This window comes from Myotis yumanensis, unplaced genomic scaffold (genome assembly GCF_028538775.1).
Source record: "Myotis yumanensis isolate MYYU_CA2020_CCGP unplaced genomic scaffold, mMyoYum1.0.hap1 SCAF_17, whole genome shotgun sequence".
Classification (NCBI taxonomy): Eukaryota; Metazoa; Chordata; class Mammalia; order Chiroptera; family Vespertilionidae; genus Myotis; species Myotis yumanensis.
The window spans coordinates 30175075-30191019 of NW_027223768.1; the positions used below are offsets into that span (position 1 = coordinate 30175075).

The following is a 15945-nucleotide window of genomic DNA, read 5'->3' on the forward strand; positions in this document are numbered from 1 at the left end:
ATCCTGTCGTGTTCATGTTATAATAATGTAAGCCCAGCCAGAACCGGTTTGGCTCAGTGGATAGCGCATCAGTCTGCGGACTCAAGGGTCCCAGGTTCGATTCCAGTCAAGGGCATGCACCTTGGTTGCGGGCACATCCCCAGTGGGGGGCGTGCAGGAGGCAGCTGATCAATGTTTCTCTCTCATCGATGTTTCTAACTCTCTATCCCTCTCCCTTCCTCTCTGTAAAAAATCAATAAAATATGTATTTTTTAAAAAATAAATAATGTAAGCCCAGAACGCAATGGGTACCTAGCATATAGCAAGTGTTTCATAAATACTGGATGGGAAGGAGGGGTGGATGGGTGGATGCAAAGATAGATGGATGGATGGATGGATATGCTTCCCCAAGTCTTGGGATTTAACCTGGTAGTTATGACTAAGACATAACAAGAAATCAGCACCAACATTTTGGACTTTTTGGTCGGCTAATGTGAAATCCTGCAGTTTTCCAAAGTCTCTACTTATACCACTTAACTCCTTATAAACAAAGGCTGCTTTGCCAATGCATCTGAAACAGAAGGGAGTCTTTCCACACCTCACTGCCTACTGTGTGTTCCCCACGCTGAGGGGTCTTTTATGTTGGGGGGAATCTCAAGTTGGCACCTGGTAGGGCACAGGCCCCCACCTGTGGGAGCAGACTTCTGTTGTACAACTGCTGCCTACCGCCCCAGTGAGGTCTCCCGGGCACAAACCAGTTGAGCTGGCGCATTCCCAAGGCTGAAAGCAGCGCCCCTGAGAAGAGCCGGGGGACTGGCCCCCCTTCCTCCTGCAAATCTACCGTCTTCAGATGTTCTTCACAGGGAGGCAGGGAGAGCTGGCTGGCAGTGCCCCCGCTCACACCATCCCTACTTCTCTTCTGCTCTAGCTTTGCTGGGCTGTGGGCACGGACTGGTAATAGGATGTGCCTGCGTGGTTTCCCTCATTATCTCTGTCAGGAGAAACGAAAATGCCAGGCCTCGGTGAAGACGCCTGTTGGCAACTGTACCAGACTGTGCTGTGTATTCATTCTCCCGCATCTGCCTGAAAACCACTCGGCAGGGCACTGTTTGAGAATTAAATGAAAGGAGTCCGTCGGTGATCCTGATGCATGGCATAGTTTATTACATAGTCAAGGGGAGCCGCTGCTGCAAAATATGTCTGTATATCTCCACAAACAAACAGGGAGAAAAGAAAACCATCCCAGAGTCCAAACAGCTGCCTTCCAGCCTGCTTTTCCGGGGAGCAAGGCGGGAGGGGGCTGGCGGGAGGGGCTCCTTCCCTGGATCTGCACTGATGGAGGAGGAAGAGCCTGGTTCCAGGAGAGCCATTAGTGCCTGGATCCCTATTAGGTGTGCGGTTTCGGTAACCAGCTGGGAGGAGGGCCTGTTCCCCGGCGGCCCTCCCGAGGTTCCTTTACCCATCTCAGCCAACACGCCTTCAGTCCTGTGGTCGATGAGCTCAGCGGGCCGGCCCGGATGCTAATGATGTGGGTTCAGATACAGTGAAAACTGCTCTGTGGTTAGCAACAGCCCCAACCCGCAGCCCCCACCCGGGGCGGTCTTCTCAGAACCTTCCTGCAGGGTTATTTTCCGTTCTGAGGGCTGAGAACACATGGTCTCAGGTGGTGGTGAGGCCACAGGGGTGTTGGAGAAAGGAGGAACTGTCTGACCCGCCCAGCGCACACGCCAATCATAACAAACCACAGCCCAGGCCCAGAGCCGCTATTCAGCTGCCCCTCCCAGGGCACCGGGCCCTGGCGCAGTCACCAAAACCCAGAGAGCCCTGCCCAGAGAAAAGGCCTTTAACCTCGGCCAAGGAGCTCAGTGGAAAGTTTCATTACTTGTCATGGCAAAAAAGAAAGAAAGCAAGCTACGCTTTTGAAAATAAGCTGCCTCTCTCTGGAAGGAGGCAGGGCTTGCAAGGGAAGAGACGAGATTAGGTAGTAGATGGAGATGCGAAGCATCCTTCAGGGTTTAAGGGCTGTGACACCAAGAATCGCTAACATCTGGCCCTGCACAGTGCTGGTCACAGTTCAGGATGCCTCCAAGGACTCGGAAATAAACGATCTCCGGTCCAAATCGTCCACCCCAAGGACCAAAACACCCACCCAAATTAGGGCCATCTGGAACACTTCACCCAGGTGGTGAAAGCACAGAGCTCGTGGGGCCAAAGCTGTGGTTCATACTTACATAAGGGCCAAGCGGACGCGCACAAAGAAAGCACTGTGCCCCAGTCCCAGCCCCAGCCAGAGCCCTGCTCGCCAGCTGTCCCACAAATCAAACCCGTGGTCCCAAAGGGGACGGGACACACACAGAGAGAGAGAGAGAGAGAGAGAGAGAGAAGAGATGACTCTGTGAACTCTGTCTCATTCCAAGAAAAATGCAAAGCCACCTCCTACTAACTTTGGATGACATGTGTTCTGCAGATAAAATGACAGGTCCAGCCCAGTGGTTGAGCATCAACCTATGAGCCAGAAGGTCATGGTTCAACTCCTGGATGGAGCACATGCCGGGGTTGTGAGCTTGATCCGCAGCGTGGTGTTCAGGAGGCAGCCAATCAATGATTCTCTCTCATCACTGGTGTTTCTCTCTCTCCCTTCCTCTCTGAAATATATATATATATATATATATATATATATACACACATTTATATATATATATTTTTATATATTATATTATATTATATATATTATGTTATATATAATATAATATGTATTATATTATATTATATATTATATTATATATATTATATATATTATATTATATATATTATATATATATTTATAAATATATATATATATACTTTTTTTTTTTTAAGACAGGTCTGCCTGTGCACCCTGCCTGAGAATGAGATGCCAAGCTGAAGTAAGCAAACAACTCTACTTCCTTCAAGCCCCAGCTCAAAGCCACATCCTGGGAGGCCTTCCCTGTCACCGCAAGGCAGAGGTGGCCCACTCCTTCCCCCAGTATGGCACCCAACCCACCACCACATGAGGTCCAGACTGAGACCAGCATTTCGTTTCCTAGGTAACCTCTCAGTTCTCCAAAGGAAGGGGCGTGTCTCCCAATCCCTTCCCCAGCACCCAGCACACACGTGAAACAGGGTTGGAGGAGGGCATTCATGAGAGGAGTGTTGCCATGACTGCACAGATAGCCTCTGCCCTCAGAGATTTGGGATCTCAAGACCGTCGCCTCCTTTCTTGAACACCGTGGAGAGGACTGCTCCCAGGAGTATACGCAGACGACAGTCTCAGCACATGCTAAACGCCAGCGGATGACAGCAGCCATTGCCTCTTGCTCAGCTGTCATCCTAAAGCAAGCATCACCTTGAAAAACATCAGACCCTCAGCACTACCCCAAGAAGCAAGGGCTACCATGCCTGTTGCACAAATGAGGAGATGAATTCAAAGGTATTAACTAACTTGCTGAAGACTGCATAGCTTAAAACCCGCAAAGCTGGGAGCTAGCCAGGTGCTCCTAACCACACTCAATACTGCCTCCCAAGATGGTAAGAGTCTTAACTCAAAGTTGCAAGCAAATTAAACAGAGGGACATCTATATCCTAAACCAGTGGTCCACAATCTCATTAGTCAACAGAGCCAAATATCAACAGTACAATGATTGAAATTTCTTTTGAGAGCCAAATTTTTTAAACTTACATAGGTAGGTACATTGTTATTAACTTAATTAGGGTACTCCTAAGGCTTAGGAAGAGCCACACTCAAGGGGCCAGAGAGCCGCATGTGGCTCGCAAACTGCAGTTTGCCGACCACGATCTAAACCAGTGATGGTGAACCTATGACACACGTGTCAGAGGTGACATGCGAACTCATTTTTTTGGTTGATTTTTCTTTGTTAAATGGCATTTAAATATATAAAATAAATATCAAAAATATAAGTCTTTGTTTTACTATGGTTGCAAATATCAAAAAATTATGTGACACGGCACCAGAGTTAAGTTAGGGTTTTTCAAAATGCTGGCACCAGAGTTAAGTTAGGGTTTTTCAAAATGCTGACACGCCGAGCTCAAAAGGTTCGCCATCACTGTCCTAAATCATGAGAATCATACAAATTTCTTGTTAGGTTTGATTGAGCAATTGAATTCATACCCCTCCCTGGGGAACTGGCTTTTCAGGTCCTTGCACTATGGACATTCCCTTTGCTGAAGACCACATTGCACTTGTGGTGACCACATTCCATTATCTCCCCTCTGGGTATGCATAAAGAAGTCTCCACCCAGAAAAAAGCCCGCCAACAGTCCTTTAAAAGCCGCTGACTCCCGTCACTGGGTGCTGGAGCCAGCCTGGTATGGGGATGATTTAGTAAATTTGCAATCCCTCATCACTCTGGCCTCATTCCTCCTAAGGAGACCTAACATTTCTGATGATGGTAAGTGCAAGATAGGAGTTGAAAACTGAGGAAGTGCCCTAACTGGTTTGGCTCAGTGGAAAGAGCGTCAGCCTGCGGACTGAAAGGTCCCAGGTTCGATTCTGGTCAAGGGCATGTACCTTGGTTGCGGGCACATCCCAGTAGGAGATGTGCAGGAGGCAGCTGATCGATGTTGCTCTCTCATCGATGTTTCTAACTCTCTATCTCTCTCCCTTCCTCTCTGTAAAAAATCAATAAAATATATATCTTAAAAAAAAAGAAAACTGAGGAAGTTTGGAAAGAGGGAGAAGCATCCAGCCAAGAACCTAATCTACATTTCACATTCTCAATGGGGGTTATAGCTCCTCCAATGGAGGGGGAATTGATTCTTGAAGAAAAATGTACTCTTAGTAAATAAAAGGGATGCATACAGTACATAAACAGGTATGCAGTACATCTGTGGTTCAGATTTCATGGAGCAGTGACAATTAGGAAAACAGCTAAAAAGGCTCCTGGAGGGGGGTCATAATGAAGAAAGCTAGAGAAACACTCATCTATGAGTCACAAACAAGTAGTAAGAACAAGAGGGAAGCAAAGGAGGCCGACCAGACGGGACACACGGGTCCTGAAACATGGGGGGGGGGGGGGGGGGGGGGGGGAGGGTAGGGCAGACAGAACATGAAGAATTCAGTGTGCCCAAGGCAATCTCACCTTGCCTTCTACTCATGTGATCAACTAAAAACATCAAATCTCATACACACAGAAAAAAATATCTGTGACGTTTGTAAGGTGAATGAAGAATAATGAAATAGCACCGCACACCCACCAGCAGCTTAAGAAAAACAAGGCTCTCAGTGCTTTGATGGGCTCTGGGTATCTACCCCCCCACTCCCCAACGCCAGCCCAATGCTTTCTACATCCCTCCCTAACCAACCATGACCACTGTCCTGAGTTTTACGTTGTTGATTTTGTATTATCTTTCTTTGTAAATTTGCAAGTGTGAATCTAGTTTGCACACTTCTGAGCTCTGTATACGTGGGATCCTATCTGACGGATTCCGCTACAACTTACCCGATTAGCTCAATGTCATAATCCAGAAATTCATCCACGCTGATAACTGTAGTTTTACTTCTAAACCTTTACATTCATTGGTTTGGAAAATAACTTGAAGGAAGTACATATGGGATAAGGGCATGTTACCCCTGTATCTGAAATGTCTGATCGATCATTAAGAATTCATTCTCATCTCTTCCAGGCTCATATCCATGTCTACTGATTCTTAGCTCAGGGCCCTTTCTTCGCAAAAAGCAAAGGAGAAAGAGGCTTAAAAGGAAACGGTGCAGAGTCATACCTTCCTTGCAATCTGGTTGGCCATCTGCGACACAGCCAGGTGGCCGAGGAGGAGCCACACCAGCCGCTGCTTCCCCCACTCCATCCAGAAGCTCCACTCGAAGTCGGTCTGGTCCTACATAGGCCCAAAGCAGAACTGATCAGAAAGGTTACAGGACATTCTGAGGCAGAACACAAGCTCCAGCTAATAAACCAACTAGAAAGAAGGCCAATTGGAGTCCGGACTCTACAAGCTTGACCCCCGGTGGGGGGGGGGGGCATGCAGGAGGCAGCCGATCCATGATGATTTACATAATACTCCCATCCTTGACCCCACTGAACCCCAACCCACATACGCTCTCCCCTCCAGCGTGGCTGGTCTCATTGCTGTTCTCCAAATAAGTGTCTTTGTTAAAGCTGATTCCCAGGACCCTCTGCAGGATAGAAACTATCATTATTCCCATTTTATAAACAATGAAACGGGGGTTAAAGGATTCAGTTGTTACCCAGCATCACACAGACAGTGTAAGTCATGAACGGAGCTTATCTCAGCTTAGTTATCTCTCTCCCTCTCCCTTCCTCTCTAAAACCAATAAAAATATGTATTTTTAAAAAGTGGTGGGGGAGTGGAATCAGGTGGCCCAAGTTCTAGTCACATGTCTGTCGCTGTGTAAACCGACCAGGCACTTAACTTCTGCCTACCCACATACACTCTCCCCTCCAGCGTGGCTGGTCTCATTGCTGTCCTGTGTGGGAAATGAAGGTCTGAACTAGTGCAATGTCTAAGATTCCTTTCAGAAGGTGAAAAAACTTATTTTCCAGGCTAAAGGAGAGAAATACTAAGGGTGTGGGTCACCCACGCCCAGGAATTCTGAGCCCTGACTGCCTGTGACCTTTCAAGAGAGGGCTGATCGATCTCCCTGCTCACCACCTCGTTACCAAGACAAGTCTCCCGGTTCCCATCCACACTGGCAGCCTGCTCTGTTCCAGAAAGTTCCCCACTCATCCGGCCTGCCCTCTTCCCCAGAAATGGGAAGAACCCACCACCGTGTGTGGATTTACTGCACGGTATGGTCTGCCCACCTCGGGGTAAGAAAACTACCCTCAGAGAGGTTAAATATCATGCCCAAAGTCTCCCAGCCAATCATGGCAAAGCCCAAGTTCAAAACCCAGGTTCTCAGGCTGCAAAGTCTGTGTTCCTGGGATACCATACGGAGTACGGCTCTGGCTGGTGCGGCTCAGTTGGTTGGACGTCATCCTGTGCACTGAGAGGTCACCTGTTTGATTCCAGGTCAGGGCACATGCTTGTGTTTCAAGCTTGATCCCTGGTGGGGGGCATGCAGGAGGCAGCCGATCGATAATGTTTCTCTCTCTCTCATCATTGATGTTTCTGTCTCCCTCTCCCTTCCTCTCTCTCTAAAAATCAATAAAAACATATTTTAAAAACAAAGACAAGATAAAGCCTCTAGAAAGTGTGGACTCAAAAGGAGTGAATCCATAGATAACAGGAAGACCGCAACATCTGAAATGCCATAGGAAACAACCATCATACCCTTCTCCTCAAAATACTAGTAAAAGGAAGGTCTGCTCCATATGGCAGACACCACCACTTGACTCAATCAACACCCCAGCCCCTTGCGGTAACTACTTCCTATAGACATTAGTGGTGGGAAAGCAGACAACTACATTTCCCAGAATTCCCTGCAGCTGGCACGTCTGCACACATCATATGACCTTGCTTCTGGTGAACACAGGAAGACGTTGAAGGCGAAAGAACCTAAAGAAACATGGGCTGTGAGACTCTCCTGACAGAATGGTGGCGGAGACTCAGAGGCCCCGGCAGGCCGGCGGTACACAGCTTCCTGGTGGGCAGTTTGGGGAGTTCTCAAGCCGTGAGCTGGGCAGCAGCCCCGTGTTGCAGGCTACTCTGGGAATGGCTCCTGGAAGCTCACTTTAGTGCCTGTCCCCACAGTTTTTTTCACTGTTCTGAGAGCTCCTGAAATTCCCACAATAAATTCCTTTCTGTTTAAACTGGCTGGAGAGGAATCTGTTGTCTCTGTGGAAACTTGATCAACATACTTTGAAGTTTTGTTTGTTTGTTTGTTTTGATCAACATACTTTGGGAAGAATTTTTCTTCTGATTGCAATCCAGCTTTAGTTTCACAATAGAAGCATTATGAAAAGAATTCACTTTGTAGAAAACTTCTGAAATAAGTCTGTTCAGCGGAGGAAGACGAAATGGAGGAAGACAGCAGCTAGGTCAGTCCGAGGAATGCTCTGGAACTGGATCATGGAGGCAATGAGTGTTTACGTTAGAACACAGTCACCAGTGAATCCAGGTATGCGGTTCAAACCCAATAGAAAAGGATCCACCTTACTGACTACCGGGCAGCATTTTTCACTGGCATGCCTCTTTTCTCCTCAGACAGAGCAGACAGTGCAGAGATGAAGAGATTTACTGTTTTCCTTATCCTTGTATCCAGAATTTTGCAACGATAACAAAAGAAACACAACGGAAGTACTAGACATTTCTGTGTTATCTATTTCCGAAATGACATCACGTGCATAGTATTTACTTTGAGACCGGACCTAATTCCCAGTCACACTGAGCAAAAGTAATCTGTTTACAAGGCTCCGAGGAAACCTTTACAAGGTACTTGAATCCGGAAACATTTCCCTGCACTTTCAGAGGCAGCGCGCTTGCCTTAATGGCCTATAAATCTCCCAAGGAGAGAGGGAAAAGGAGGGCGTATTTACATGAATTCTGCACAGGAGCAGCGCTGCTCTCTGGGTGAACTCAGCCCAGTGATTCATGTAGCAATTATTGCAAGAGTTTGCTTTTCTTTCAACAGATGCCTTGCTCTTTCTAAAATAAGTTGAACTAAATTAGTTTACTGCTCACAATTTTCGGAGACAACACTCCTTCCCCTGCCAACATTTCCTCAAAGATGAAATGTTTTCATTAACAACCCACCCCCCGACCCCCTGTAAATAACAGAATCTCTGCTTAAGCGTCTTCCCCATCCTGTACGGGTGAAGGTGAAGAAGATGCTCACGGGGGTCAGGATGCCACTAACTGGACTAGCATAAGGGCACATGCCATCCCAGTCTCTTAAAGGGCCCTCATAATCTAGGCCGGGCAAATCGGCCCAGGGTAGAAAGGGGGCAGGGAGGTGTTTTGTAGAAGAAGGAAAGAGAAAACTTCTCGAGGACTTAGTTACGTCGAGAGAACCTAATTGATGTGGGGGGGTTCGTTGAATCTCTTCAACCTAACGGCCAACCTAAACTCAGTGACTTCCTCTGGCTACACCGCTACCTCCCTCCCTCCTAGAATTCACTCCAGATTATGCCAGACATATGCGGATACTTGAGCAAGTACAGATTCTGTCTCCCTGTTTTGCCTATTCCACATTTCTCCCTTTCGTCCTAGAGCTTACAAAAAATAAATCACTGACCTAGCCGGTTTGGCTCAGTGGATAGAGCGTTGGCCTGTGGACTGGGGGGTCCCGGCTTCGATTCTGGCCAAGGGCACATGCCTGGGTTTCGGGCTTGATCCCTAGTAGGGGGCATGCAGGAGGCAGCCGGTCGATAATTCTCTCTCATCATTGATGTTTCTATCTCTCTATCCCTCTCTCTTCCTCTCTGAAATCAATAAAAATATATTTAAAAATAAATAAATAAATAAATAAATCACATTCTAAAAGAGAAATACTAAATTCTATTACGAAGGCAAAGGCACAATAAAAGGTATTATTTTCCCCACATCCTCAAACCGGAAAAAAAACACATTTTCTACAAGGTACATATATGGAGAAATGAGGTGCAAACAGATAATAAGGCTTTTCAATAAGTTAGGGATCCTGACCCCCCTAAAAGTGTAATAGAATGTGATAACTACATAGCAAATGACATAACCTCGTAAGATTCCCCAGCTACAAACCATGCTAATAAAGCCTACATCCCATTCGCGTCACTCCTGCAGAATACAGAAAGACTAAGCGAGTCACAGTGACATGGAGAAAAAATGGTTCCCAGGCCTTTGGGGACCAGGGTTCCTGAAATGGTCCTCACACTGAAGAGAATCTGCTTTCTGCCTAGAAAGTCTTCACACACTCAAGAAAACTAGTTCATATATAACATCTCTGCAGCAGGCGAACACGAGAAACTGGAACTCCAGATGGAATCCCAAAATGTTGAAGGTCCCCGAGGCAGAGGTGAGTGATAAAAGAGAGAAAGAAAAAGCGAACATTCTTGCCATCCGTCCAGGGGGAGGAGAGGGGAGCTCTTCATAATCTCAGATACCATTGTTTTTGTTGTCGTTAATCCTCACCTGAGGATATTTTTCCCAATGATTTTAAGACAAACTAAAAGGGAGGGAGTGAAGGAGGGATCAAGGGAGGGAGGAAGGGAAAGAGAGAAATGTGAGAGACACATGGATTGGTTGCCTCCAGCACATGCCCGGACTGGGGCCGGGAACCAAACCTGCAACCCAGATACATGCCCTTGACTAGGAATCAAACCCAGGACCCTTCCATGTTGGGTCTACGCTCTAACCACTGAGCCACCAAACCAGGGGGACAGATACCATATTTCTCCTTGAATTTTACACACCGGGTGGAAGACCAGGAAAGTGGGCCGAGTATGTGGAAGAACTCCCCCACACATCATTTCGGTCTGTCCCCTTGACCCATCAGCGAGCTATCCGAGCTCTCAAAGAGAGAGCTCCCTGTGAAATAACAGAAAATATGTAACTGGTGCACCCGATGACTGGCACAGCGCTCCTAAGACCCTTGGAATTTCCTGTGACAAGAGCAATAGGAGCATCTTTTGTTCTCCTAAAGCCCTTGGGATTCCCTGGGTGCTAACACTGTGTTTTGTTGGAATGAGGTGGGTCTGGGTGGGCTCCTGGATGGGGCTGTTCACCAGAAAGATCAAGCCATGGGTAGAAGCTTGGGGTTTTCAGTGCCACACCCCATTCTTCTGAGAGGGGAGAGGGGTTGAAATAGAGTTAATGATTGGTCATGCCTTGTGATAAAGTGCATAAAAGTCCCCAAAATGCAGGGTTCAGAGAGCTCCCGGGCTGGTGAACAGGTGGAGGTACTGGGAGATGGGGGGCCTGGGGAGGGCCTGGAGGCTCGGCACCCCTCCCGCACACCTCACCCTGTGCATCTCTCCCATCCGGATGATCATCCATGTATTTTATCGCATCCTTTTATAATAAACTGTTAAACAGGAAGTAAAATGCTTTCCTGAGTTCTGTGAGCCACTCTAGCACTTTAACTGGCCCTGAGGAAGGGGCCATGGGTACCACCTGGACGTGCAGTTGGCATCCAAAGGCAGGGGGGTGGGAGCATCTTGTAGGACTGAGCCCTTCACCTGTGGGATCTGAGGCCATCTCTGGGGAGAGTGTCAGCTATTGAGTTGAATTGCTGGACACCCAGCTGGTGTCGCAGAATTGCTTGGTGTAGGGAAGCCCCCCCACACAACTGGTGTTAGAAGTATCGTGTGAGAGTAAAAGAGAAAGACGGAGGAGCAGAGTATGGGTTCTCTATACATGCCCATCCCAGAGCACCTCTTAGGAGAATCAGCCATGGTGGTAGCTAAGGTGCCTCCAAGGCTGCGGACGGAGACCACCAAGAACAAGAACCAAGGCTCACCATGCCTCCAGCATCCATCGCCTGCAGCACACTGCCTCTGCCATCTCTCTGCAGAAACGTACCCATTTGCTATTAAAATAACTTATCTTTTCTACGATGTCGGAAACTAACTTTAAAATACGTCAACGCAGAGACTTCTGGTTCCCGGCGAGCTATAATAAACACCCTTCTCCCTAACCTTCCCACCAAGGACAACTAAAAGCCCTGAGTGTAATTATAAGATAAACCATAGGAAGACCCCGAGAGATGGCAAAAAGAAGACAGACTGGCTAGGGACCTCAGGACTTGAGGAATGACAATGAAATAAAATAGCTCATTGGATAGGCTTACTAGCAGAGGTAGACGACTCAGGAAAGAAGCATTGAACCTAAAGATGAGTCAATGAAAATCACACAATCTGATAACAGAAAAAATAGGCTGAAAACATAAATAAACAGAGCCTCGGAAATCTGTGGTACAATTATAAAGATCTAACATTCATGTGATTCGTGAAATCCTAAAAAAAAAAAAAAAAAAAAAACAGAAGAAGAGAAAAAACGTGGGGCTGAAAAAAATATTCAAAGAAATAACGGCTAAAAATTTTGCAAATCTGGCAAAAGGCATAAACCTACAGATTCAAGAAGCCGAATGAACCCTAGTCAATTTATATGTACCAATTAAAAGGCAGATTGGCGGAACGGATTTTTAAGAAATGATCCAACTCTATGCTGTCTGTAAGAAATTCACTTTAAATACAACAATATAGGTAGGTTGAGAGTAAAAGGATGCAGAAGGATACATACTCTACAAACATCAATCAAAAGAAAGCAACAAGAACCCAAAAATAGAGCCACACAAGTCTGGTCAACTGATTTTTGACAAAGGTGCAAAAACAATTCAATGGAAGAATCGTCTTTTCAACAAAAGGTGCTATAACAAGTGGCCATCCATAAGCAAAAAATAAAATAAAATAAAAATAAAAATAAAACCCAGCCAGTGTGTCTCAGTGGTTGAAATTAGGTCTGAGGTTTGCCTTTATGAACGGGAGGGAACTCTCTGTGGTTCTGTGCCTTAATTGTTGGAGGTTGGGAAAAGGAGAGGAGAGGACCGCACCCAGAGTCCCAACATACAGAAGGAATAAAACCAGTTTCAGTGGTTGAGCCAGAATGAGGTTTAGAGCTCAGTCGGCCTGACCTCTGCTTCGCCCTCTAATGGTGGCTCCAGAGGCACCCAGTGACTACTAAGGTATCGGTAGAATCTCAAGGGTGATGACTCCGGCTCATTTGCATACCCACAATACCCTGCACAGAGTACAATCCTTTTCAAGTTTAAAAGACTTTTTTTTTTAACTTGTCATTTTTAAGTGCAAGAAACTTACTTGAAAAACTTCTTGTGCAAACTTTAGGCAGAAAGTACCTCTAGCCCTAAAAAGCCACCATAACTGAACTAGGAGTTGTAGTTACTGGAGGAGGGAATTTAGGAGAAACAAAGCATACTCTGGTTTCTCTTCAGATCGCATAAATCTTTCGCCTTTTACTAAAGATTTCCGTGGAGAGGAACAATTCTGAGTTTATACTCAATTTTTTGAGGCCTTGCCTTGGCAGGGCTAATCTCATGGTTACAAAAAAAAGATTTCTAAATTAGGACACTTCTCCAGTTCCATCACTGGTGGCCAGGTCTGGCAGTTGTCACGTAGCCTGGAGCCCCGCCCACTTCCTCCCATGTCAGGCAATGCCCCACAGGAGCAGGGCAGGTTGGCCTGAGCTGGTTTCGGCTACTGGCCTCGTGAATGTCTATCATCGGTGACAGAAATGGGCCTGAGATTTGGCCCCATGAAACCTGGGTGTAAAGTCATGCTGGACAACTCACCCATCTGGAACTCAGCAGCGACTGTTACCCTGACGGTGGCTTCAGTCCGTTCCCCGCCCACAGAGGCCACCCTCACACTCACTGGGGCGCCGGGCGCTCACTCTCATCTGCAGCTGCTTCTACTTTCTTTCTAACAGAGACAGCAACTGTCATGACATGATTTTTTAAAAGTGATAACCTTGTGAAGAATGTTGACCGGCACCACTTTCAGGGAATGTGAGAGAAGGAAGTGGTTTCCCCGCCTCCAAGTCTCTCTAAATTTCAGCTCCAAGTCACGGTTCAACCCTCTAGCCTGGAATAACCTCTGCTCCTTCTTCTCTCCGAGTCTCACCTGTTAGATCACTTGTTTGGGACACGTTGTAAAAAGAGTTAACTCTTCCCCCTCCCGGGGATGGTTCTTCATACTGAATGTGCCCAAATGGGGAGCCCACAGCCCAGAAGCAGTGAGTTAGCATTAGACGGATCCTAATCAGAAATCGGGTCCGAGATACAGTTACAATTCAGATAACTTCAATACTGGCATCTAAAGCTGCACAGGAGAGTTTATTAGCATGAGGAATGTTACGAATAAAGAGAGGGTAAAGCGGGTCAAACATATGGTGAGGGAGGAGACTAGACTTTAGGTGGTCAGCATTCAATGGGGTAGACATTTATTATGAGGTTGTACACTTGAAATGTATATAATGTTATTAACCAATGTTACTTCAATACATTTAATTATTTTATTTTTTCCATCACTATTTATCCCCCTATACCCTCTTCCACCTCCACCCACCCCCATCGCCCCCACAATCACCACACTATGGTTCATGTCAGTGAGTTCTTTCTTTTTTCTTTTTTGCTCAATCCCTCCACCACCACCCCCAGCACACGCACCCCCACCCCAAGCAGCTGTCAGCCTGCTCTCTATCTATGAGTCTGACTCTTTTTTGCTTGTTGGTTCAATTTGTTCATTAGATTCCACATAAGAGTGAAGTCATATGGTACTTGTCTTTCTCTCACTGGCTTATTTCACTTAGCGTAATGTTCTCCAGGTCCATCAATGCTGTCAGAAAGGGTAAAATTTCCTTCTTTTTTACGGCTGAGTAGTATCCCATTGTGTAAATGTACCCCAGCTGTTTTATTCACTCATCTACTGATGGGCACTTGGGCTGCTTCCAAATCTTGGCTACTGTAAATAACGCTGTAATGAACATTGGGGTGCACATTCCTTCAAATGTATATAATGCTATTAACCAATGTTACCCCAATACATTTAATTATTTTTTTAAAGAGAATTTACAGATGAAAGGAGTGGTGTTCAACATAGGTGGTGGGTTCAAAATTTTCTCCAGCTCCAACACCTTCCTAAGGATGCGGCAGAAGAACCCTCAAAGCTTCAGGGTTGTGGGAAACCACTTATTGTCTTCACTAGCAGAGAGGTGTGGACAAGGAGCCCGGAATGCTGGTGACCCTTGAGCCCCGGCAAAGGTCAGGGCTATGCACCCACTGTTTAGTGGAGACAATGGCAGCTGAAGCAACTTCCCCACCAGATTGTCATGTAAACCCTTACTGATAAGACAGTCTGCCTGTTACTGGAAATTGCCTGCCTAAGGGCTATGGGTGTATCCCAAACTGAATAAAAGGATGGCAAGGCCTGAGCACAAGCAGAGTCCTTCCTCTTGGGATGGGCTCTCGCCTGGCCCCCCAATTTCCAAATTATTATTTCTTGTCTCGTCTCTGTCATTTGCGTGTGGCCTCTTCTCCAGAGCCCGGACCCTGAACCACGCAGGACATTTGGAGGCAGGAAGGAAGAATTTCCTATACGGTTGCCAACAGTTGCTGTAGGGATGTCTGGGGCCACATTTAATTCTAATAGATATGGCTGGGTCAGGAGAAAGTGCCTGAGCTTTGCGAGGATGAAATTTGTCCCCACTGATAAGGTCAGACAATCAGATTTCTGGAGCCTTGAGAAGAAAACAGGGGACAGGAAGATAGAGACCCCGGGGAGTTCTTTACCCAACACAGCACTCACACCTTTTACAGCTTGGAGGAAAGATCCCTCATTCCCAAGTGCTGGTGAATACTACACCTGGGTCAGTGCCAAGACAAAGGGGGTGCAAAATACTGAACCCGGCTTGAAAACTGAGAAGGCTTATCCTTTAGCCACTGTGTACCTTCTTGAATCCTCCAAGCAAAGTGCCAATCGCCAGGTCAAATTCTTGGTCCAATTGCTCTTCATGTTCTGACAAGAAAAACAGTGGCCATTAGTTCCCAATCCAAATAAAACTGGTTGGCTTAACAGCAGAGGCACTAAGAGAAACTGGAATGTGTTCTGGAAAAGCCTCCTGTGGACTGAGCTATGGGCATGGAAACGTCAGGCTCCTGCATCCCCCTCTCCAGTTGTCTGTGAGCTGAGTTCCTGGAAATCCATGGCGGGGCTGCTGGAAATGTCCCCTCCCAGGTGGAATCAGGCTCACAAAGGGAGAGGTGTCCAGAGAGAAAGCCTCCAGCACAGGGACCCCCCTGGACGGGTTAATGCGAATGCCCCACTTGTACAGGTGGTAAAATATTTTTTAAATATATTTTTATTGATTTCAGAGAGGAAGAGGAAGAGAGATAGAAATATCAACGATGAGTTTGATCGGCTGCCTCCTGCGTGCCCCCTACTGGGGATTGAGCCCACAACCCAGGCATATGCCCCTGACTGGAATTGAACCTGTGACCCTTCAGTCCGCAGGTTA

The 15945-nt window shown here is 46.7% G+C and overlaps 1 protein-coding gene and 1 non-coding gene across 3 annotated transcripts in view; one reads left to right on the top strand and one right to left on the bottom strand.

The window, feature by feature from the left end:
• Positions 1-15945, bottom strand: part of HHAT (hedgehog acyltransferase) — a 163543-nt gene that overhangs the window by 133392 nt on the left and 14206 nt on the right. For both annotated transcript variants that reach the window (XM_070395775.1, XM_070395773.1), the window contains exons 3-4: positions 15379-15446; positions 5740-5853 (exon numbers count right to left, since the gene is read on the bottom strand). In XM_070395775.1, coding sequence (XP_070251876.1) covers positions 5740-5853; positions 15379-15446 — 182 coding nt within the window. The remainder of the gene's footprint in view (positions 1-5739; positions 5854-15378; positions 15447-15945) is intronic.
• Positions 12846-12961, top strand: LOC138996530 (U5 spliceosomal RNA). The gene has a single exon (XR_011468808.1). It is a non-coding gene; the product is annotated as a U5 spliceosomal RNA (small nuclear RNA).